This window comes from Microcaecilia unicolor, chromosome 2 (assembly GCF_901765095.1).
Source record: "Microcaecilia unicolor chromosome 2, aMicUni1.1, whole genome shotgun sequence".
In the NCBI taxonomy this organism is placed as follows: Eukaryota; Metazoa; Chordata; class Amphibia; order Gymnophiona; family Siphonopidae; genus Microcaecilia; species Microcaecilia unicolor.
In genome coordinates, this window is record NC_044032.1 from 130,055,254 (window position 1) to 130,078,359 (window position 23,106).

Sequence of the window (23,106 nt, forward strand, 5' to 3'; positions counted from 1 at the left end):
GGAGCATGGATGGGCATGGACTGGGAGGGCAGGGAGAGGGGAATTGCTGGATAGGGATGAATGGAGGGGACAGATGGGCATGGATGGATATGGATTGCAGGGCAGGGCTCAGGGAGAGAGGGGAATTGCTGGATAAGGATGAATGGAGGGGGCAGGTGACAGAGGAGCATGGATGGGCATGGATTGGGAGGGCAGGGCTCAGGGAAAGAGGGGAATTGCTGGAAAGGGATGAATGGAGGGGGCAGGGGACAGAGGAGCATGGATGGGCATGGATTGGGATGGCAGGGCTCAGGGAGAGAGGGGAATTGCTGGAAATGGAAGAATGGAGGGGGCAGGGGACAAAGGAGCATGGATTGGGAGGGCAGGGCTCAGGGAGAGAGGGGAATTGCTGGAAAAGGATGTATGGAGGGGGCAGGGGACAGAGGAGCATGGATGGGCATGGATTGGGAGGGCAGGGCTCAGGGAGAGAGGGGAATTGCTGGATAGGGATGAATGGAGGGGGCAGGGGACAGAGGAGCATGGATGGGCATGGATTGGGAGGGCAGGGCTCAGGGACAGAGGGGAATTGCTGGAAAAGGATGAATGGAGGGGGCAGGGGACAGAGGAGCATGGATGGGCATGGATTGGGAGGGCAGGGCTCAGGGAGAGAGGAGAAATTGCTGGACATAGAGGGGAGGGAAGAGAGATGAAGGAGATGAAATGAGGGAAAAGGAAGAGAGGAGAAAAACTGCACATGGATGAAGAAAATAGGCAGAAGCTGAGGACCAGAAATGAAGAAGAAAGGAGGAAAGGAAAGAAATAAATGGAAAGGAAGCCCTGGAAACAGAGTTAAGAGGACAGATAGCAGCAGAATCAGATACTGGGCCAGCATGATCAGAAAAAGAAAGTCACCAGACAACAAAGGTAGAAAAAAAATCATTTTATTTTCATTTTAGTGTTTGGAATATGTCCACTTTGAGAATTTACATCTGCTATCTTATTTTGCAATGTATAGCAATTTCTAAGAATATTGCTGACAATTCCTGTCAGTGTGGCAAGTGGTGAGTGATCATTTTCACGGGGGGGGGGGGGGGGAGCGCTGCCGCCGCCGCCAACTGATAGTCTGCAGGGGGGGGCGCCAACTGATAGGCTGCAGGGGGGCGCCAGAGACCCTAGGCACGGCCCTGAAAGGGAGAGTAGATGGCATGGATGGGCAAACTGGATAGGTCATACGATCTTTTTCTGCCTTCATTTTTCTCTGATTCTATGTTTTCCAAGTTTGACATGACTTGAAAATGGGGGTTTCTGCTAAGTATTTGGATTGTAGAGATTAATTAGTAATCTTACGTTATATCACAGATCTTCTCAAACAGCATTAGATGATGCAGTGTTACAAGGCAGTGTTAAAGGTATCTACGGTAACAGTGATTGGGATGGACAGTTCTCATTAGGTCTAGAGAACTAGAAATTGCAAAAGCAAAGGAAAAATAGTTCATTTTCCTTGGGAATGTTTTGCTACTCCATCTATTGAAGTAATATAGGTGCAAATGGCAAACGCCACTGCCAGAAAATTGTTAAGCGCTTTGACTGTGGATGCTGTTCTTTCATGGCATTAAACATTTTGATATCATCTTCATCAAACAGCCAACCATGCATGCCAACACTCACAAGGCTGGGCAGCCTGGAAATGCACCGGACAAAGGTTGCCACCGTTGTTGCATGGCATTTGATTTGATGAGTGTAGATTTTACCGATTTCCAGCTCTGCCAGGTTTGGCAAGTTGTCCAGAGAGTCAAAGAAGTTTATCCACCCAGGTTCCGTGACATCATTATTTAACGTGAGACTCAGGCTTTGAAGATTTTGAAAATACCCTTTTTTGGCTGTTCTGGCTTGAATAGAAAAAATAGTATCTCTCATTAATTTTCCACAGACTAATTGAACAATTTATATCATCATCTTCATCTGTTGCTGGTTAGAAAACAGTGTGTTCTGGCTTCATTAAAAATTACAGTCAGGCCCCAAATTGGGTGTTGTTCTAATGGATGGTAAACTAGTCATATGATAATGTTTAAACTGCGCACAAGCTTAAGGCATGTGGCTATTTGCCCACAGCCTTTAGGTCAATGTAACATTTATATCTTTTTAATTAACCAAAGTCTGTAAGTATTTATACACAGAATGAATGATGAATTCTCTTATGTGGGTGAGATGTACTTATTATTAATTTCATAACTGTTACTGTTGAGTAACTCACCTAACTCCAGTACAGTGTCATCATTTAAAGATTTGGAGAATGTCAATATTTTGAGGCATGAAAGATACTGGAATTGCTCTATAATCTGATGTGCTGCGTGGCATATTCCTTTCCCTAGCGGAAGTCTCAGTTCTTCCAGATGGACAAGAGAGCCCAAAGCAAGTGCTGAATAAATAGAAAAATACAAAAGTGTTTGGTCAGGTGACTACAAGGTATAGCCAGAGCCGAAATCCAATTTCATGGAAATGAACTTTGTTAAAATACAAAAACAATGACTTAGGAGGAACACAAAGACATAAGACAAACCATGCTGAGCCAGTCCTAGGTCCATTGAGCTCAGCTTCTCGTCCCTATAATGGCCAGTCTGAGTCATAAGTACCTGGCAGAGCCCAAAATGCAGATGTTTAGCATAGCTGATTTCCAGGGATACGCAACAGTTTTCCAAAGGAAACTAAACTGTTTGTTGAAAGTTTATTTAATGTTGGTAAGTCTAAGAGCTGAAGATTTAGGGTGTCTCTTACTAAGATGCACTTGCGCTAAAAATTAGTGTGAGCTAAACGCTAAGATGCTCATAGGAATATAGGGGGATTTTATATACAGCGTCTAAAAAATCTGCATGGAAAACATTTCCACCTAAGCGTATTCTATAATACAGAATATGCTTAATTGATACCCCGGTGCATCCAATTACACCAACGAAAACATGGTGTAAATCCCTGTGCATAGATTTAGGTGCAGACAGCCATATTCTATAACTATGCGTGCAAATTTCAGAACACCCATGAAATGCCCATTTCCCAGCCCATAACCATGCCCCTTTTTGTCTGCGCGTGTTAGAAGTTAGACACGGTGCATTACAGAATATGCCCAGCGAATTGTGTGCGTCAATTCTAATTATTGCCAATTAGTGCCTATTATTGCTTGTTAAGTGCTGTTATCAATGCTAAATATCTTGTTAAGCCAATTAAGTTACACGCGTTGCTATAGAATCCGCCTGGATTTTGGCGCGGATCTTTATGCATGCTATATAGAATCTAGGGATAATGAGCATCTTAGAGTTTAGAACATGTGAATTTTTACTAGGAGCTAAAAACGCTAGTAAAAGTCCCCTTAAATAGAGAGAATTAAATATAGAAGAAAAACTTTTCTTGTGGAAGGTTTTTATGCCGATGAGGTTACCCCATGTGAAGTCTGTGAGGATATTCTGGGTCCTGGACTTGGGTTTGAGGCTTTTCCTTCCACTTTTCAAGTTTTGTAAGTATTTATTAAAAAGAACATAATTTAATATTATATTTATGTTGTTACGTGGTTCATGTACAGTGGTTGTTTTGTTTTTTTTGTATTTCTATATGGAATGGCTTTCCCAAGTCTACCTAAACCAGTGGTTCCCAAACTTGGTCCTGGAGGCACCCCAGCCAGTCAGGTTTTCAGGATATCCAAAATGAATATTCATGAGAGATATTTGCATGCACTGCCTCCACCGCATACAAACCTCTCTCATGAATATTCATTGCGGATATCCTGAAATCCTGACTGGCATGGGTGCCTCTAGGACGAGGTTTAGGAACCACTGCCCTAAACAACATTTTTTATGGACTTTCTCCAATAACTTGTCCAAACCTCTTTTGAACCCCGCTATGTTAATCTCCTTGACCACTTCCTCTAGTAACAGATTCTACAGCTTAACTATGTGTTGCCATAAAACAAAAACTTTATATGATACGTTTTCAATCTGTGGGTTATTGGTTTCATGGAGCGTTATCTTGTTTTGGTTGTTTGAAAGATTAAATAGCATCCCATATTTATCTGTTCTACCCCTTTCATGATTTTATAAACTTCAGGTGCAATATTCAGCCTGCCTATGTCTGTAAGTGCTCATTGCCAAAGGCTAAATTAAACCCAGATATTCAGTGCTGGCACCTGATCATCAGCACTAACCCCCGATATTTAAAACCATTTAACTGGCCAGGAATGGTTTTCAAATACCTCACTCCATTATACTAGTTTTCATCCTCATAGTTTGAAGGCAGGTTTACTTATAAGTCAGTTCCTCAGGATTAAACGCAATTGTTCTCTTTCAACTGATTTTCAAAGTCATACTGAACAACTATGGAAACGTCTGTTTCAAAGAGGGTACCCTAAAAAAAGTAATTAAGAAAACTGAGCTGAGAGGCCCTTTAACTAAGCTGTGGTAAAAAGTGGCCTGCAGAAGTCTGGATGTGTGAATTCGGCACACACAGGGCCATTTTATTTACTGTGGTTGGGGAAAAGGGCTCTTTTTAGTGGGGCGGTAAATGGCCGTGCGCTAAAATTAAAAGTAGCACACAGCTATTCACTGCCTGAGCACTTACCGCCATCCATTGACCAAGTGGTAAGGGCTCACGCGCTACTTGTGTGGTAATCGGGTAGCACACACTAATGTGGCCGCTCTGCCGATTACTGCTGGGAACGCCCCCTACAGTAGAAAATAGAAAAATATTTTCTACCATGGCAAACAGTGCATGCACCAACTTCGAAATTACTGCCAGTCATGCAGTAGTGTCAATTTGGCATGTGCTACCCACGCGTTAGTAAAAGGGCCCCTAAATTTGCAAATCGAGATCTTTTACTTCAATATAAAGTAAAAAAATCAAGAAGATGGATTAGTAGCAGTTCTTTCTTACTGCATAGGCAGTGCCATAGTAGATGACGGCAGAGAAAGACCTGTACGGTCCATCCAGCCTGCCCAACAAGATAAACTCATATGTGCTACTTTATGTGTATACCTCACCTTGATTTGTATCTGCCATTTTCAGGACACAGACCGTAGAAGTCTGCCCAGCACTAGCCCCGCCTCCCACCACCGGCTCTGCCACCCAGTCTCATCCCACTGTAGCATATAGACGAGGTAGGACGTTAGCAGAAGCACTTTCTTATAAGAAATTGGATTATAACAAACCTATGGGGGAGATTATTAGACACCTAGCGTATAGCCATTGCCAATGGTGCACTCTTACTATTGAAGGGCTTCACTGGAGAGTACCTAAATCAGGACAGCTTATAAGTGGCAGAGCAGATACAACCTGTGACAGTGCAAATGTGGTGTACGCGATTAGTTGTCCTTGTGACATGATATACATTGGCAGGTCATCCAGTCTTATTAAGTTCAGACTGAATGAAAATCTAGTGTTCTTACAGCACTGCTGGTACTTCATTGGGTAGAACAGAAACATGCTTTGACTGACTTGCATTGGAGAGTAATTGATAAAATAGAGTTGGGGTGGGAGGGAGGTAAAGGTGGAACTTTTTAACTATAAGGAACAGCGATGGATTTACACTTTGAAAACTTTGTCCCCGATGGGTTTAAATCAAGAATTAAATTGGCCATCTCTAATGTAAATTGCTGCTGTTTAGTTTAATAAAGAATTTAGATCTATTTATTGGGCTTTAATTGGCCTCTGAATTTGGAGTCAGCTGGTGATTGGCTGCAGGGTGATGTGATGTTTCTGGTATAAAAGCGTCCCAGCCATCGCCACCATTTTGAATACAAGGAAGACTAGTTATGGATGTAGGACTTTGGCATTATGTAAGCATATTAAAATGTAGGAACGGTATTTTGTTTAAGATTGTATTACAGATTTTTGTTCTAAAGTTCTGGGTGTTTTTATTTTAGTGGACCGTACCCTGACGCAGCACTTCGGTGAAAGATGCTGCATGATGGTGATTGGTCCTACAACCAGCCTTAAGCTAAGTAGCACTTTATGCACGATTTTAAGAAATTTTGAAAAATATTTTCCAAAAAAGAATTATGTTATTCTTGCATTAAAATCTGTAAAGTTACTTGACCGATGAAGAGGCAGGCAAGGTCTTTGATATAACTGAGTTTGTTGCTTGCTTAAAATTTCAAAAGAGATACTAGTCCTGGGTATTTATATTATGACTTGACATTGTAAATCCCACCCATTATAAATCATTGACCTAATGATTGGATTTACTTCAGTGGTGGCTTCCTTCTTGCCACCACACCATTCAGGCCATGCTTATAGAGTAATGTTAAAATTGCTGAACAGTCAATGTTTTCCCCAGTCTGAACCAGAGACATCTGTAGTTGTTTTGAAATAATCTTGTGTATCTTGCTGGTGCCAAATTGTTTCCATATTATTATGATGGACCTCATAGCACCCCACGGGATATTCAAACATATTACAATTTTCCTATAGCCTTCCCCAAATCTGTGCTTTTGAATAATTATCTTGAAGTGAAGCAGCTCTTTGTATGCTATATATTATTTAAGACCTTTGCTTCAAATTCACTTCATACCACAGACACAGATTGATTCTTCATCCAAAAGTATTGAAAACCGATCAATTACTGTAACTGGACATAAGTTGGCTCTATTTAACATATTTGTTATCGCAAATTTTGAAAATAGAAAAGTTGGGCTTGCAATGACAAAGGGTGTGAAGACTTTTGCAAGCAAGACGTTTTGGTTTATTGTTAATTACTATGACTGTTTCTATAATTGGCTTTTTCACATTGAAAGTGTAGAGTACTTGTGTAATTAGTGAAAAATATTCCTTTAATTAATTTTGAATTGCATTTTTTATACAGTAGAATGTGAATACTTTTACTATGTGATAGAAATCCTCAAAATTGGGAGATTCAATAAGTAAAATAAGGGAACAGAATTACGTAATTCATAATTGAAATAGTAACTAATATATTAGTCCTCCCACATGTGATATTGAGCAGAACCAGACTTCAACATGTCAGCAAATGTTTCTTATACAGAGGACATAGGAGTAATCTTACAGGATTTAACACAGCTGCTTTTAAGTTAATTTCTTTACTGATAGCATAAAAATGGCCTACATCAGAACATAAGAATAGCCATACTGGGTCAGACCAATGGTCCATCTAGCCCAGTATCCTGTTTTCGAAACAGTGGCCAAGACAGGTCATAAGTACCTGACAGAAACCCAAATTGTGGCAACACTCCATAATACAAATCCCAGGGCAAGTAGTTGCTCCCATGTCTGTCTCAATAGCAGACTATGGACTTTTCCTCCAGGAATTTTTCCAAACCTTTTTTAAACCCAGATACACTAACCACTGTTATCACCTCCTCCGGCAAAGAGTTCCAGAGCTTAACTGTCTAACCCAAGGCAACCAGAAGAAAGTTAACTAATTCGACTGCGCATCGAACATATAAATTCATTTGTTTTTTTATGCAAGAAAAATCTGGCATATTAAACTGTTTAAGTAGAAATAAAAGTTAACAGTCAAACCATACCAAAAGCTTCTGAACATTCAATTTCATCAACATGCTGTTTTTCAAGATCCAAAACTTTGAGAGATGGAAAATGTGCAAATGCTGAAACTAGAAAGAAAATTGTGAGAATTTTACTGAACACTTCACAGTACAGTATAGAAAGGAAGTACAGTTCTGGTAGATGTATTAATAAATATTAGTACTGGGGCAGTTGTAATACCTTTTAAAATACCAACCAAAATCATGTTGTAGTAATTGATTTTGAAAGACAACACACAGTAGCTATGCTATTTCTGATGTGAAAATGGTCTTGCTACATGTTTATTAAAATCAACAGATACAACTATATAAAGAGTTTGTAGAAAGAACACTTGTGTTCAAATCTATTGAATTAAAATGAGGGCCACAGAAGTGAATAATATTTCCATTGCATTCTTTGATTCGGTGAAAATATGCTTGCAACTAGCTTTCCTAATCAAATTGCATGCATACATCTCCTCTTAAGAACATAAGTCATTTTATATTACATCTGAATTAAGTATGGGTGAATCTACTATGAACCCGCTCTTGATCCAGCTAAAGACGTAACAAATCTTTGCACCATCCAATATTCTGTCCTCTCTGTACATAAGATTCTGCAAAAAGTAAACTCTTGTTCAACTTCATACACAAAGAAAAGTTTATTCATACTCCAAAAACATTTATTGAAGAATACAACATGGGCAAAAAAATTTTCTAAGGGATAAACTGGAGATATGGATAAACTGGAACAAAGTATCAGAACTGTGTCACAAGTGGATTAAGTCCTTCTTTGAACACTCAACTGAACCAACTGAATGCTTTGTGTGACTGTAAGAGGACCAGGAACCAGGAGATACTGACTTAACTGAAAGCTGTTTTCTAAAATGCAAGGTGCGTATACTGTAAAAATAGATATCTCAAAATGCAGTAAATTTAATTATGCAAGGAATACAAAATTGTGTGCTAACAGATATGCAAATTAAACTTTTAAATGCTGAAATCATGGAAATATATTTTTGAGTTGTATTCAAGTTTTGTTTTTTACACTGTATGTTATTTGGGATTTTTTTGTAAACTTTAAGATTTGTTGCGATCATATACAGTATATCAAGTATAGTAACGATAATACTAGAGATGCCTGCCTCTACAGTAGTAGCTCTTATCATCAGTACTGAGAATATATCTCAAAGGAGGTATTTTCCACCACTGGAGCCAGAAACATCAGACAGCCTTAGCAGTGGCGTAGCTAGGGGGGCTGCCACCCGGGGCAGGGTGGTTCACCGTTGCACCCCCCCCCCCCCCCCGGGTGCAGCCCAATGACATACCCCCCCTCGGCGCATCGACACCCCCCCCGACCCAGTGCCCACCGTCTTCCATCCAACCAGCTCCCTACCTTTAAAAAAATATCGGAATCCGAAGCGAGGCGCAACGCCTCGCACCTGCATGTAAAAGAAATGTGCACCGTCTCATCGGGCCTTCTCTCGCTCTGTCTGTCCCGCCCTTGCGGAAATAGGACGTTGCATCAGCGGAGGGCGGGACAGACAGAGCGAGAGAAGGCCCGATGAGATGGTGCACATTTCTTTTACGTGCAGGCGCGAGGTGCTGCTCCTCGCTTCGGATTCCGATATTTTTTTAAAGGTAGGGAGCTGGTTGGACGGAGGAGGGTGGGCACTGGGGAGGGGGGGTGTCGATGCACCGAGGGGGGGGGAGCTGGCAGGGAGCAGCCCTCCCCCGAGCTGACACCCGGGGCGGACCGCCCCTCCCACTCCCCCCTTGCTATGCCAAAGATTGTAAAGAGCATAATAAACATTTTTTGATTATGATGCAAAGTTGCAGGGGGTAGAATCAGAAATAAGGCACTTATTTTGTCACAGAAGGACTACTGGATGCATGGCATAGCCTCAAAAGTGAATTGATGGAAGCATGTATGGATTTGGAATTTTTAGAAGGGGCTGTAAAGGCAGGGGTAAAAGTGCAAATCAATGTGGGTTGTCTGTATTGCAATAAGTAATGAAAATGGCTAGAACTGGAGGGTCCTGACTGTCTTTGCTGTGAGTTTCTGTATTTGTATTACTACATCATTCACAACTTTATTACATCCACACTTTTCCAAAAGAATTTCTCTAATTTACTTACCAAGGAAGGAAAGTTCTTTGTATCTGAAAAATGATTCAAGTCGGATTTCCCTCAGTTGCTGGCATGATAAGGTCATGGCAGCCATAAGAGGTTCAAAATCACAAAATACATCACACCTCAGATGAAATACAGTGAGATTCTTGAAGTTTCTAATACATTCAACTGTAAAATATAAATAGAATGATGTGAAATGTGAAAACATAAGATTAAAATATAGGCTTTTAGTCCACAGTAAACTGTGTTTTCTTTCACAGCACAGTTTTAGATTTATAAAGCAGGTGAATGGGTTTTAATATACCAAAAAAGGATGAAGAGAAAAGGAAAAGGGAAAGGAAGCAGGGACAGAGAAATCAGAGTGCACAGACAATGATGGAGAAAGGGGATAGAGAGACCATGGCAGAGAGAGAAAAGGGCACAGACGGAGAGAGAAAACATGGACAGAAACCGAGAAGAAAGAGGATCAGGATAAAGACAGAAACAAAGAGAGTAAAAGCATGAATGAGACAGTGAGGACTGCATACGCATAAAAACTGAATGGCTGGAGAGAAGGAGCACCACAGCATTGAAAGATATGAAGAGGAAGGAAGAAGAAATGCATAAAAGGCAATTCCATAATCTAGGTTCCCTCATTTACATGTCTAGAATACTAGCACTCATGTGTATATGTATGCATGTACCCGCAAAGTGCCGGCAGAAGGCCTAAGCACTAGTCTGATCATAGGCGTAGACTGGGGGGGGCGAGGGGGGGCAGTGCCCCCCCAAACGACGCGAGGCGCTGCCGCGCCATTAGTTAAAAAAAAAAAAAAAGTTTAAAAAAAAAAAAAAACACATGCAGGCACGCGCTCCTCTCCGTCCGATTGGCTTCCCTGCCCTCTCTATCTGCGTCCCGCCTTCCTCTGACGTCATTTCCTTTCGGGCGGGACGCAGACAGAGAGGGCAGGGAAGCCAAGCGGACGGAGAGGAGCGTCTCCGTCTACTCCTCTCTCTTCCTCCCTCCCTCCTCCGGCGCAGGCAGCAGTCTTTTCCAGCGTTCCTGGCAGCGGTAGCGTTGTACACGCTGCCTTTGGCTCTGCCCCGAAGCCTTCTCTTCAAGTTCCTGTTCCCGCATAGGTGGGAACAGGAACTTGAAGAGAAGGCTTCCGGGGCAGACCGAAGGCAGCGTGTATATCGCTACAGCTGCCAGGAACGCTGGAAAAGACTGCTGCCTGCGCCGGAGGGAGGGAGGAAGAGAGGGGGTAAACGGAGTCACCATCTTGGATCTCGCGCGGGGGGGGGGGGAGGGGTGGGGAGCAGAGGGAAGATGGATAGTACTGGGAGGGGTGGGGAGCAGAGGGAAGGAGCAGGAGATGGATGGGACTGGGAGGGTGGGAAGCAGTGGGAAGGAGCAGGAGATGGATGGGACTGGGAGGGTGGGAAGGAGCAGGAGATGGATGAGACTGGGAGGGTGGGAAGCAGTGGGAAGGAGCAGGAGATGGATGGGACTGGGAGGGGTGGGAAGGAGCAAGAGATGGATGGGACTGGGAGGGGTGGGTGGGGAGCAGAGGGAAGGACCAGGAATTGGATTGGACTGGGAAAGGAGGTGAGCAGAGGGAAGGAGCAGGAGATGGATGGGACTGGGAGGGGTGGGGAGCAGAGGGAAGGAGCAAGAGATGGATGGGACTGCGAGGGGTGGGGAGCAGAGGGATGGACCAGGAGATGGATGGGATTTGGAGAGGTCAGGCACAGCAGAGGGAAGGAGCAAGAGATGGATGGGACGGAGGGATGGTGAACAGAGGGAAGGAACAGAAGATGGATGGGACTGGGAGGGGTGGGGAGCAGAGGGAAGGAGCAAGAGATGGATGGGACTGGGAGGGTGGGGAGCAGAGGGAAGCCTACTGGAAAGAAGACACTGCATAAAACAGAAGACACTGGGATCAAAGCGAATAGAAAAACTACATGATCAGACAACAAAGGTAAATAAAAGTTTATTTTATTCATAATTTATTAATTGAAATGTCAGCTTTTTGAAATGTGCATCTGTGATATTTTGCCTGTAAATTTCATTTCCTTCCTCCATATTAGCATATTCATTTGCATATGTATATATGCAAATGATATGCTAATATGCTCCGCCCATTTTTTGCCCCCCCAAATGAAACAGTCAAACTACGCCTATGAGTCTGATATCATACTCCCAATACCCCAGGCTTAGGAGGTTCATTCCTGTCATGGTATGCGGCAGAAAGGAGGATTTTCAGGGGGGTTTTCAGTTATACCCAGGAAACCCATATTCTGCACCAGGAGTGTTTTATCAGGCTTTTCCATTTATAATCAAAAATCAGAAACTTTAAACATATTCTAGGGAATGTACAAATGTATCATGTTTTCATACATACTGTTAAGTAGTCAGTGAAACTTCTTGGAAGAGTTTAATTGACCCTGGCCTCTTCTTCCTTCAGGACAGGACTTCCCAAACCTTTCCTAGTGACCCCACAGCCTGTTGGATTTTCAGGATATCTATAATGAATAGACATGACATAAATATGCATGAATTGCAGACCTAGTATATGCTAATTTATCTCATGCATATCCATTGTGAATATCCTGAACAGCCAATGGGCTGGGGACACTAAGAAAGGTTTAGGATGTCCTGCATTCAAAACGGTGAATTTTAAATGAAAACAAGGCAGAAAGATGAACTGAGCATACCTAGTCTGGAAGAGCCATTTCGATAATCATATACACTTAGTGAAAGTTTCTCCATGGTACTGATATCTTTAAATCCATCAGGTAATAATAAATCACCTATTTTTTGGTTTTTGTTTCCAGAGAGATTCAGTGTCAGTTCTTTCAAATGTGTGAATTTGTTCAAATTTGACAGCAGGCCTTCTAAAAGCAAAGAAGCACAGAACAAATACATTTACAGAAATTTCTTATACTACTAAGAAATGAAGTAAAATAAATTAAAACATTTATAATAATGATTTCTCTTGACACTGATGCAGTTTCTTATTTACAATTTGTTAGTGTTAACCCATCCTCAAGAGGGATTGCCATGAGTCGAGTCAAAAGGAGCTAACATCTTGCATTAGGCAGAAGGAAAGGCAGAGTGTACATTTTCTCTATCTGAAATATTGGAGGAGTTCCAAAGCAGTCTAAAAGGCTCCAACGTGGTCTGTAAATTATTTAATCTAAGTCTCTCTGGAGACATTGGATAGCAACAAGGTATTTTTAAGTACATAAGTAATGCCACACTGGGAAAAGACCAAGGGTCCATCGAGCCCAGCATCCTGTCTACGACAGCGGCCAATCCAGGCCTAGGGCACCTGGCAAGCTTCCCAAACGTAGAAACATTTTATACATGTTATTCCTGGAATTGTGGATTTTTCTCAAGTCCATTTAGTAGTGGTTTATGGACTTGTCCTTTAGGAAACCGTCTAACCCCTTTTTAAACTCTGCTAAGCTAACCGCCTTCACCACATTCTCCGGCAATGAATTCCAGAGTTTAATTACACGTTGGGTGAAGAAAAATTTTCTCCGATTTGTTTTAAATTTACTACACTGAAGTTTCATCGCATGCCCCCTAGTCCTAGTATTTTTGGAAAGCGTGAACAGACGCTCCACTCATTATTTTATATACCTCTATCATGTCTCCCCTCAGCCGTCTCTTCTCCAAGCTGAAAAGCCCTAGCCTCCTTAGACTTTCTTCATAGGGAAGTCGTCCCATCCACGCTATCATTTTAGTCGCCCTTCGCTGCACCTTTTCCCAATTCTGCTATATCTTTCTTGAGATGCGGCGACCAGAATTGAACACAATACTCCAGGGGAGATCCGGGAAATTATAAGCCAGTGAGTCTGACGTCGGTGCCAGGGAAAATGGTAGAAGCTATTATTAAAAACAAAATTACAGAGTGCATCCGAGGACATGGATTACTGAGACCAAGTCAGCACGGCTTTTGTGTGGGGAAATCTTGCCTGACCAATTTACTTCAATTCTTTGAAGGAGTAAACAAACATGTGGACAAAGGGGAGCCGGTTGATATTGTGTATCTGGATTTTCAAAAGGCGTTTGACAAGGTACCTCATGAAAGGCTACAGAGGAAATTGGAGGGTCATGGGATAGGAGGAAATGTCCTGTTGTGGATTAAAAACTGGCTGAAGGACAGGAAACAGAGAGTGGGGTTAAATGGGCAGTATTCACAATGGAGAAGGGTAGTTAGTGGGGTTCCTCAGGGGTCTGTGCTAGGACCGCTGCTTTTTAATTTATTTATAAATGATTTAGAGATGAATTCTCTTTGTAGGAGAGGATTCCAGAGGTTCCAGGAACGGCTATAGGGAGAGACAGGAACTCCCAGATTTCCTGCAGTTGCTCTCAAATGGCATGAGGAGTGACAATGTAAGGACTTTCTCTAACTGGGCACTTGAACTATATGGTTTTGATTAGGCTTGGACTGGATTTCTTATACCACTTTCTCTGAGTTTTGAACTTTAGTAAAGTGTATTTTTGGTTTGGAATAATACTCCATGGGGCTCATTTTCAAAGCCCTTAGACTTACAAAATTCCATAGGTTTCTATGAGGGGCATTTTCGATACGACATCTAAATTGGACTTCGGACGTTTTGAGCTAAACCTCCCAAATCTGAAAAGGAAATATGGCCATTTTTGAAACAGTAAAACATCTCTCTCTTTTTTTCGAAAATGGCCACATGCAAGATGTTTTTGTGCTCTGTGCGTTCATTTTTTTTGGGGGGGTGAAAAAAGGTCCAAGTAAAAAATACACAAATGAAGTCATTGGGATGTAGGAGGAGCCAGCATTCTTAGTAGACTGGCCACACAGACATCCCAGGAGAGCAATGGGACACCCTAGGGGACACTGCAGTGGACTTCACATAAAAGGTCTCAGGTACACATCTCACCATTGCCCCCTTATATTGTACGGTAAGCCCTCCAAAACCCACCAAAAACTTAGTATGGCCCACTGTACACCACAATGATAGCCCTTACAGCTGAAGGGGTCACCTATATTTAGGTACAGTAGGTGTTTGGTGAGTGTGGGGGGGGGGGCTCACATTTTCCACCACAAGACTGAGTCCTTTCTACAGTGCACTAAACTACTCCAGGGACCTGCTTGCTGCTCTAATAGAACTGGCTATAACATCTGAAGCTGTCATAAAGGCTGGTATATACTGTTTTCATTCACATCTTTGGATAGTGGGAGGGGGGACGATGACCACTGGGGGGAGTAAGGAAAGGTCACCCCTGACTCCTTCCAGTGGCCATTTAGGGCACCTTTTTGTGCCTTATTTGTTCTAAAAACAGGTCTAGATCAGAATGTTGAAGTTGTAGCCCTAGGTGTAGCCCTAAACCAACCTCTCCTCTTCCCCCATTCTCTATTTCTGTGGATAACACTCTCATCCTTCCTGTCTCATCAGCTCGTTACCTTGGGGTCTGACTCCTCCCTCTCCTTCTCTGCACATATTCAGCAGACTGCTAAAACCTGTCGTTTCTTTCTCTATAATATCACCAAAATTCGCCCTTTCCTTTCTGAGCACACTACCAGAACCCTCATCCACACTCTTATCACCTCTCGCTTAGACTATTGCAACTTGCTTCTCACAGGTCTCCCACTTAGCCATCTCTCTCCTCTTCAATCTGTTCAAAATTCTGCTGCACGACTAATATTCCGCCAGTGTCGCTATGCTCATATTAGCCCTCTCAAGTCACTTCACTGGCTCCCTATCCATTTCCGCATACAGATCAAACTCCTCTTATTGACTTATAAGTGCATTCACTCTGCAGCTCCTCAGTACCTCTCCACTCTCATCTCTCCCTACACTCCTCCTCGCGAACTCTGTTCACTGGGTAAATCTCTCTTATCTGCACCTTTCTCCTCCACCGCTAACTCCAGACTCTGTTCCTTTTATCTTGCTGCACCATATGCCTGGAATAGACTTCCTGAGCCAGCACGTCAAGCTCCATCTCTGGCCGTCTTCAAATCTAAGCTAAAAGCCCACCTTTTTGATGCTGCTCTACAGATCTCACCATGACCTCTCTAACCTCATCTCTATTCCTCTACTCCCCTCCTCTTCTCTGCCCTTCTCTTGCGCCCTATGGAATGCCCGCTCTATCTGTAACAAACTCCTCTATATCCAGGACCTCTTTATCTCACGTCACCTCCATCTGCTCGCCATAACAGAAACCTGGCTCTGCCCTGATGACTCTGCTTCAGTCGCAGCCCTGTGCCATGGCGGTTATCTATTTTCACATACGCCTCGCCCTGCTGGCCGTGGCGGCGGTGTTGGACTACTTCTCTCTCCCTCCTCCAGATTTCAACCCCTTCTTCCACCTCAATCTCACTGTTTTTCCTCCTTTGAAGTCCACTCTATCCGCCTTTTCTCTCCTCTGCCTCTTCGAATAGCGGTCATTTATCGTCCCCCTCATAAGTCCCTTTCATCCTTTCTCAGTGACTTTGACGCCTGGCTTGCCTTCTTCCATGATCCTTCCTCCCCCTCTCTCATCCTTGGTGACTTTAATATTCCTGCTAATGATCCTTCCAACTCTTATATTTCCAAGTTACTCGCTTTAACGTCCTCCTTTAATCTCCAACTATGCTCCACCTCCCCCACTCATCAAAATGGTCACTGTCTTGATCTCATCTTCTCCTCCAACTGTTCACCTTCTAGTTTCTTTGTCTCTGATCTTCCCTCCTCTGATCACCATCTTATAACTTTCACACTTAAATCTCCTCCCTCCCAGTCCCGTCCTATCTTATCTAATTTATCTAGGAATCTTCACGATATTGACCCTTCATCTCTATCCTCCCATGTTTCAAACCTCCTCTCTACTGTGGCACCATCCACGTCTGTCAACGAGGCTGTTTCTTCTTACAACAATACTCTATCCTCTGCCTTAGACACTCTTGCACCTTTGATGACCCGCCCTGTAAGGCGTACAAAACCCCAACCTTGGCTGACTTCTAATATCCGCTACCTACGTTCCTGTACCCGCTCCGCCGAACGCCTCTGGCGGAAATCTCGGGCCCTTGCTGATTTCTTACACTTTAAGTTCATGCTGACCTCCTTCCAATCTGCTCTTTTACGTGCCAAACAGGATTATTATATCCAACTGACCAACTCTCTTGGCTCTAATCCTCGACTTCTCTTCACCACATTGAACTCTCTCCTCAAGGTGCCCCCTCCCCCAACTCCCCCTTCATTATCTCCTCAGACCCTTGCTGAATTCTTTCACAACAAGGTTCAAAAGATAAACCTTGCTTTCTCTACCTCACCACCTCTCCCTCCACTAGTCCGTTCCCCTCTCTCTCCTTCCCCTCATTCCCTTTCCTCCTTTCCTGAAGTTACTATTGAGGAAACTACACTTCTCCTTTCTTCCTCAAAATGTACCACCTGTTCCTCTGATCCCATTCCCACCCACCTTCTTAATGCCATCTCTCCTGCTCTTATTCCTTTTATCTGTCACATTCTCAACCTCTCACTTTCCACTGTGATTGTCCCTGCTGCCTTTAAACATGCTGTGGTCACACCTCTCCTTAAGAAGCCTTCACTCAACCCTACTTGTCCCTCTAATTACCGACCCATCTCCCTCCTTCCTTTTCTCTCCAAATTACTTGAGCGTGCTGTTCACCGCCGCTGCCTTGATTTTCTTTCCTCACATGCTATTCTTGACCCACTACAATCTGGTTTTCGCCCTCTCCACTCAACCGAAACTGCGCTTACTAAAGTCTCCAATGACCTATTACTGGCTCAATCCAGAGGTCAATATTCCATCCTCATTCTTCTTGATCTTTCCGCTGCTTTTGACACTGTCGATCACAGCATACTTCTCGATACCCTGTCCTCACTTGGATTCCAGGGCTCTGTCCTTTCCTGGTTCTCTTCCTACCTCTCCCTCCGCACCTTTAGTGTTCACTCTGGTGGATCCTCTTCTACTTCTATCCCTCTGCCTGTCGGCGTACCTCAGGGTTCTGTTCTTGGTCCCCTCCTCTTTTCTATCTATACTTCTTCCCTTGGTTCATTAATCTCATCCCATGGCTTTTCCTACCATCTCTATGCTGATGACTCCCAAATCTACCTTTCTACCCCTGATATCTCACCTTGCATCCAAACCAAAGTTTCAGCGTGCTTGTCTGACATTGCTGTCTGGATGTCTCAACGCCACCTGAAATTAAATATGACCAAAACCGAGCTTCTCATTTTCCCCCCCAAACCCACCTCCCCGCTCCCCCCGTTTTCTATTTCTGTTGATGGCTCTCTCATTCTCCCTGTCTCCTCAGCTCGAAACCTTGGGGTCATCTTTGACTCTTCTCTCTCCTTCTCTGCTCATATCCAGCAGATTGCCAAGACCTGTCGTTTCTTTCTTTACAACATCCGTAAAATCCGCCCCTTTCTTTCCGAGCACTCTACCAAAACCCTCATCCACACCCTTGTCACCTCTCGTTTAGACTACTGCAATCTGCTTCTTGCTGGCCTCCCACTTAGTCACCTCTCCCCTCTCCAGTCGGTTCAAAACTCTGCTGCCCGTCTCATCTTCCGCCAGGGTCGCTTTACTCATACTACCCCTCTCCTCAAGACCCTTCACTGGCTCCCTATCCGTTTTCGCATCCTGTTCAAACTTCTCCTACTAACCTATAAATGTACTCACTCTGCTGCTCCCCAGTATCTCTCCACACTCGTCCATCCCTACACCCCTTCCCGTGCACTCCGCTCCATGGATAAATCCTTCTTATCTGTTCCCTTCTCCACTACTGCCAACTCCAGACTTCGCGCCTTTTGTCTCGCTGCACCCTACGCCTGGAATAAACTTCCTGAGCCCCTACGTCTTGCCCCATCCTTGGCCACCTTTAAATCTAGACTGAAAGCCCACCTCTTTAACATTGCTTTTGACTCATAACCACTCGCCTCCACCTACCCTCCTCTCTTCCTTCCCGTTCACATTAATTGATTTGATTTGCTTACTTTATTTATTTTTTGTCTATTAGATTGTAAGCTCTTTGAGCAGGGACTGTCTTTCTTCTATGTTTGTGCAGCGCTGCGTATGCTTTGTAGCGCTATAGAAATGCTAAATAGTAGTAGTAGTAGTAGCTGCTTTTAATTCCTAACCCTTATTCACTTGTTCAGAACCCTTATTTTATCATCCTCACTTTTAATAACCAATGAAATCAATGATGGCCTGAACATCATGGACTCTTGGACAAACTCATTCCAACTGAAACTGAACACTGAAAAAACACACTGCCTTATCCTCTCATCTCAACATAACAACTACAAACCCGCAACCATAAACATCCCAGGACACACTCTCCCTTATTTCAGACAGCCTAAAAATACTCTGAGTCACAATCGACCTCAACCTCACTCTCGAGAGCCAAGTAAAAACCGTAATAAAGAAAATGTTCTACTCAATGTGGAAACTCAAACAAATAAAACCTTTCTTCCTGAGGGATACCTTTCATAAACTAATACAATCAATGGTCCTAAGCCATGCAGATTACTGCAATGGAATCTATGCGGGATGTAAAGAACAACTCACAAAAAAACTCCAGACTGCCCAGAACACAGCAGCCAGACTGATATATGGTAAAACACAATTCGAAAGCGCTAAACCCCTTCGAGAAAAGCTGCACTGGCTCCCAGTCAAAGAACGGATCATCTTCAAAATCTGCACTTTGGTCCTCAAAATCATCTACGGCGTAGTCCCAGGATACATGACAAACCTCATAGATCTACCAACTAGAAACAGACTTGGATCAGCACGATCATACCTAAACCTACATTACCCAAACTGTAAAGGGCTAAAATACAAAACAACTTATGCATCTAGCTTCTCCTACATAAGCGCACAACTATGGAATGGACTCCCATATGCAATGAAAGCAATACATGCCCACCTAAACTTCAGGAAATTATTAAAAACCCACCTCTTCAAAAAAGCTTATCCCACCGATCCAACATAAATCCTCACACCCAGCAACACAACATAATCAATGTTTGTACTAGACAATTTACTTTCCTCTTTCCCCTCGACCCCATAACGCCCGATTCACTTCTACCTCATCTGACCTCAACACAATCTTGTATTTTCTATCAACCGAAATGGCAAACCCCTTTACGGTACTTTGTAAGCCACATTGAGCCTGCAAAAAGGTGGGAAAATGTAACAAATAAATAAATATTCCCTTATCTCTTACTTGTCCTATTTTTCTGTCCTAATTAGATTGTAAGCTCTGTCTTTTCATGTTCAAGTGTACAGCGCTGCGTACATCTAGTAGCGCTATAGAAATGATAAGTAGTAGTAGTAGTAGTAGGTGTTGTTGTTTTATTCTAGTATGGCTGTAAAACATCCAATTGTTAGGAACGCCCTAAGCCCATCCTAATCCTGCTCCCAACACACTCTCTTGTGATTTGGACATACTGCAGATGAATTGCCTAGATAAACGCCTGCACAACAGGTTTCAAAAATACCGAGTTGGACGTTTTGAGAAGAAATTCGTCCAAACGCTGCTTTATTACACTTTTTGGCCCTTTTTCTCTTTTGAAAATGAACCTATGTAACTTTGTAAGTCTAGGTGCTTTGAAAATGCACCTCTCATGTGTGATTTGCTTTGAGCAGCTATATGAGTGATCCCCTGGGGCCTTATAACTGTATCTATCCCCATCCCAGAATCCCATCCCAGAATCCACGTTCCAAATACCACGATTACTTTTCTTCACTCTGCAGCTTCTGAAGGTGGACCTTGCCTTTTCAGGGTGTACCATGTAAAAGGAATTAAACACTTTTTTAACTCCAAACTTCCCAAATAATTTAAGCATGACAGACAACAACAGCTGACAGAGGATATAAAGAATACTAAAAAGATATATTTTTTTTATCTGACTAGAAGTAAATAAGCACCATGTTAGCCCACCTGGCAGTGCCATTTCCTTCAGACTGTTGATCTCCAGGGATTCCACTGAGAACATGGACAGGAGCAGCTCTTGCTCTGCCACACTTAACACTGTATCACGTAGGTTACACCTTCTGAAGGAATCCCTGTACTGCTCAACTGCGGGCCTGACACTTTCCACAAATCCAGGGCTCTCAATCAACTGCAGCTCGATATGGTCACAGACTGAGAGCAGAGCCATCAGCTGCCTGCAGTCATTAACAGACATTACAGATGTAGCATCGGATGCTTTGATTATCAGAAGCGGCACCTTCTGATTCTGAGTAGCCAACAGGAATGAGTGAACAAAGGAAGACATACGTCCAGAAGGTTTTTGGAAAAGTGAAAATAGCTTGCGCTTTTGTTCTGTTACATTTTCTATATTTTGTGCAAAGTCAGCAAGAGAGAGGAATGCTGAACAATAGTCCTGATCTACTACTGGGGGCCCCGAGCTATTGAAGCTATTTCCAAAGGCAGAAACATCAAAGCTAGGGACATTTTCTTTTCCATGTAGATGTATCTCAATGCCACTCAGTAGTAACAGGATTTCTGGGTATTGTCTCAGAAACCAGAGAATCTTTTGATCACTGCTCTTTGCTTCTGCTGGATTAAAATGGAGAGTTTTCCCTCTAAGAAACTGCTTGATTATGGGAGCACAGGCATGAACAGACCCACTGTCTTCGGTTACTTTCAAGACAAAGTTCAGCAGAATCTCTGTCACCTTTGGAAGGACATGATCCTGCAATTCACTTACGCTCAAAAGCAAAAGGAGAACATTTTCCATAACTGTCACCTCTGGATACTCCTGCAAATGTTTACTGTATCCTGATTGGCATTCAAATGATTCCTGTTTATCCATCAAGCTAAACAAATATGAGATTATTTTAGGTGCTGCCTTGAAAGAAATGCAGGAGTAAGTTAAAAAATAGTGATACTGCCCTACAACTTTCAGAAAAGTGTTAATCTTTCGTAGGTAATGAAATCCCTGCTCTTGCTCTTCTTGAAGGTCAGATCCAAGGAGCTCACCCATCCTCTTCCCTGCGAGGAATTCCTGGAATGAGGGGTGAAAGAACCTATAGACTGGATGAAATCTTTGGGTGGTGAATTTGCTCAGCAGTCCCAGCCTGAGAGCGTTATTTTCATTGACAGCAGCTTCAGTGAGGTGCTCCTCAATGAAATCAAAGCGTGATGCAAAGAGACCTCTTAATGCAAGCTCTCCACACGAGGACAGTGTGGCTTCTACCATTTCTGTTTCTTCAGGAAATCTAAATGTGTTGTAGAACAAATATGCTTTTAAAACTGCTATATCGTTGAACATATTATCCTTTGGGTGTTGTACCCAATATGCAAAAAAGGCAAGTGTCATAAGTGGATTGTTCAGAGCAGCCTGAAAAGTTTTAGATTTTACTAATGCAACAAAAAAATGCTCCATTGAGGGAATATTGTGTGAAAAGAGCTTCTTTAACATGTATACCGTGCTGTACAATGGGAACTCCTTAAGGCCTATGACTGTCTTTGCATACTGACGCACTTGGCCACTCTTATCAGTGTGTACTGCAACAGCCAGACACAGTCTGTTTAAGTGATTCTTTCGCATCAGCTCTTCTATGGCACTGGGGACTGAATCCATTCCACTGAAGTCATCCAAAAGGAACAACACCCGATTCTTTAATTGCTGGATTATGTTCTTCAGGGTCAGGTCAGTTAATGGTAGTGAAGACCCTGCCAGCTGTTTACAGATGATGTCGGCCAGACTCTGCTCACGTTCTGTGGACTTAAGGGAGAGATAAAACACAAGGCTGAACCTGCTCAGTATGGGACAACGTCCTGAGGCCCAAAGAATCGCAATCTTCCTGAGCAGCGCTGTCTTTCCGCTTCCTGCTTCCCCTTCTATCATAGTGATGGAGCTCAGGTTTGCAAGAACCTCAGGCAGTGTGAGCTGCTGTACAGGCTGGTTTCTGGTGTCCTTAGAGACAATGGAAATGTCTGCATAGAGGGTGTTCAGATCAATGGCAACATGTGAAGATTCACCAAAGGAAGATATTTTCCTGAACTTAATATCATTGTAAGTCCTCGTCATCTCTCTATTTAAATTCTTTGCATCTTCAAGCCACTGAGGTTCACTAAGAACCACACCTGCAAACAGAAGGAAGCAAGTTAGAAGATCTCCTGGAATAGAATGAAATGTTGACAAAGTAAATAGTAGAACATTACATGTTTATGATTTATTTTGTTCTATATCACTGCATGTGTTATTTTGTTGTGTTGTATGCTAATGTTGTTACATCATTCTCCACTTTGAGCAGCATTTTTGTTTTTTGGAAAACTGCAATAGAAGAAGCCAAAAATAAACAAACATCAAATATATTAGCAGCTACATAAAGTAAAAATCAAGCTGTTGCACATTTGTATTTACTACTACTACTACTATTTAGCATTTCTATAGCGCTACAAGGCTTACGCAGCGCTGCACAAACATCTTTAGACGTTTTGGACCCGATATTCAAAGTGATTTAAGTAGACAGGAGAGGTTCCTGTCTACT

The 23,106-nt window shown here is 42.9% G+C and overlaps 1 protein-coding gene across 1 annotated transcript in view; it reads right to left on the reverse strand.

Annotated features, from left to right (window-relative positions):
• Window positions 1-1,197: 1,197 nt before the first annotated feature.
• Window positions 1,198-23,106, reverse strand: part of LOC115463101 (baculoviral IAP repeat-containing protein 1-like) — a 93,365-nt gene continuing 71,456 nt past the window's right edge. The window contains exons 10-15 of the mRNA XM_030193313.1: window positions 20,546-22,699; window positions 12,330-12,509; window positions 9,642-9,803; window positions 7,506-7,592; window positions 2,234-2,398; window positions 1,198-1,868 (exon numbers count right to left, since the gene is read on the reverse strand). Of these exons, the coding sequence (XP_030049173.1) occupies window positions 1,504-1,868; window positions 2,234-2,398; window positions 7,506-7,592; window positions 9,642-9,803; window positions 12,330-12,509; window positions 20,546-22,699 (3,113 nt within the window). The 3' untranslated portion in view covers window positions 1,198-1,503. The remainder of the gene's footprint in view (window positions 1,869-2,233; window positions 2,399-7,505; window positions 7,593-9,641; window positions 9,804-12,329; window positions 12,510-20,545; window positions 22,700-23,106) is intronic.